General features: G+C 43.5%; 1 protein-coding gene across 1 annotated transcript; it reads left to right on the forward strand.

The window, feature by feature from the left end:
* Positions 1-643, forward strand: LOC308365190 (gamma-crystallin M1-like; the record flags this gene model as incomplete). Its single annotated transcript, XM_080838545.1, has 2 exons — positions 1-264; positions 365-643. 2 exons carry the CDS (start codon positions 1-3, stop codon positions 641-643), a joined length of 543 nt encoding a protein of 180 aa, XP_080694671.1.
* Positions 644-1,097: the final 454 nt, after the last annotated feature.

Genomic DNA, 1,097 nt, shown 5'->3' on the forward strand with positions numbered 1-1,097 from the left:
ATGTTATTTCAGATCACCTTCTACGAGGAGAGGAACTTCCAGGGGCGCTCTTATGAGTGCATGAGCGACTGTTCCGACATGTCCTCCCACATCAGCCGCTGCCAGTCCTGCAGGGTGGAGAGTGGCTGCTTCATGATGTATGAGCGTCCCAACTTCATGGGCAACCAGTTCTTCATGAAGAGGGGCGAGTACAATGACATGCACCGCATGCAGAGCATGGGCATGATGTTCGACAACATCAGGTCCTGCCGTATGATCCCAATGGTAATTTTTTTTGTCAATATTTTGTCTGTTCTTTCCACATGATGTATAGCTGATTGTAGTAGGTACTACAACTATTAAGTTTGACCTATCTCCAATACAGCACAGAGGACAGTTCAGAATGAAGATCTACGAGAGGGAGAACTTCGGTGGTCAGAGTATGGAGCTGATGGATGACTGTGACTCCATCATGGAACGCCATCGTATGTCTGACTGCCAGTCCTGCAATGTGATGGATGGCCACTGGCTCATGTATGAGCAGCCCAACTTCAGAGGCAGAATGATGTACATGAGGCCTGGAGAGCACAGAAGCTTCAGGGACATGGGACACAGCAACACCAGATTCATGAGCATGAGGCGCATCATGGATTCCTGTTATTAGGCACGGCATGTTTGCTAACCCTTTAGAAACAGTTCATCGTCAATAAAGTGTTTAAACTCTTGGAAAAGCAGTGCAAGTTTTAATTATTCTTTTTTATACAGGAATGGTGTTCTGGCATTAAGGACACAGTAAGTTCCAGCGTTTCCGTTGTTCGTTAATTGCCGGACATAGTTCGGAAAAAAATGTAATATCCAAAAATATATGATCTCACCGGTCAAAAAGTCTGATTAGAATTTCTTAAAAATCCCGTCTCCTAAACACAATGTGAATTTGACAACAATCCTAATATTTAGGCCTTTAAAGCAAACGTGCATTGCCCTTATTATGTTTTAAAGAAACAGGCTATTCTGACGTTTGAAAGTTATTAAACAACACGCACATGCTGCATTCTAAATAAAGCGCAAACCGTCGGTTGCAAACAAGGAGCGAACTGAGTGAGAATTATCAAACATGG

The sequence above is a fragment of the Sprattus sprattus genome, assembly GCF_963457725.1.
Source record: "Sprattus sprattus genome assembly, chromosome: 5".
Classification (NCBI taxonomy): Eukaryota; Metazoa; Chordata; class Actinopteri; order Clupeiformes; family Clupeidae; genus Sprattus; species Sprattus sprattus.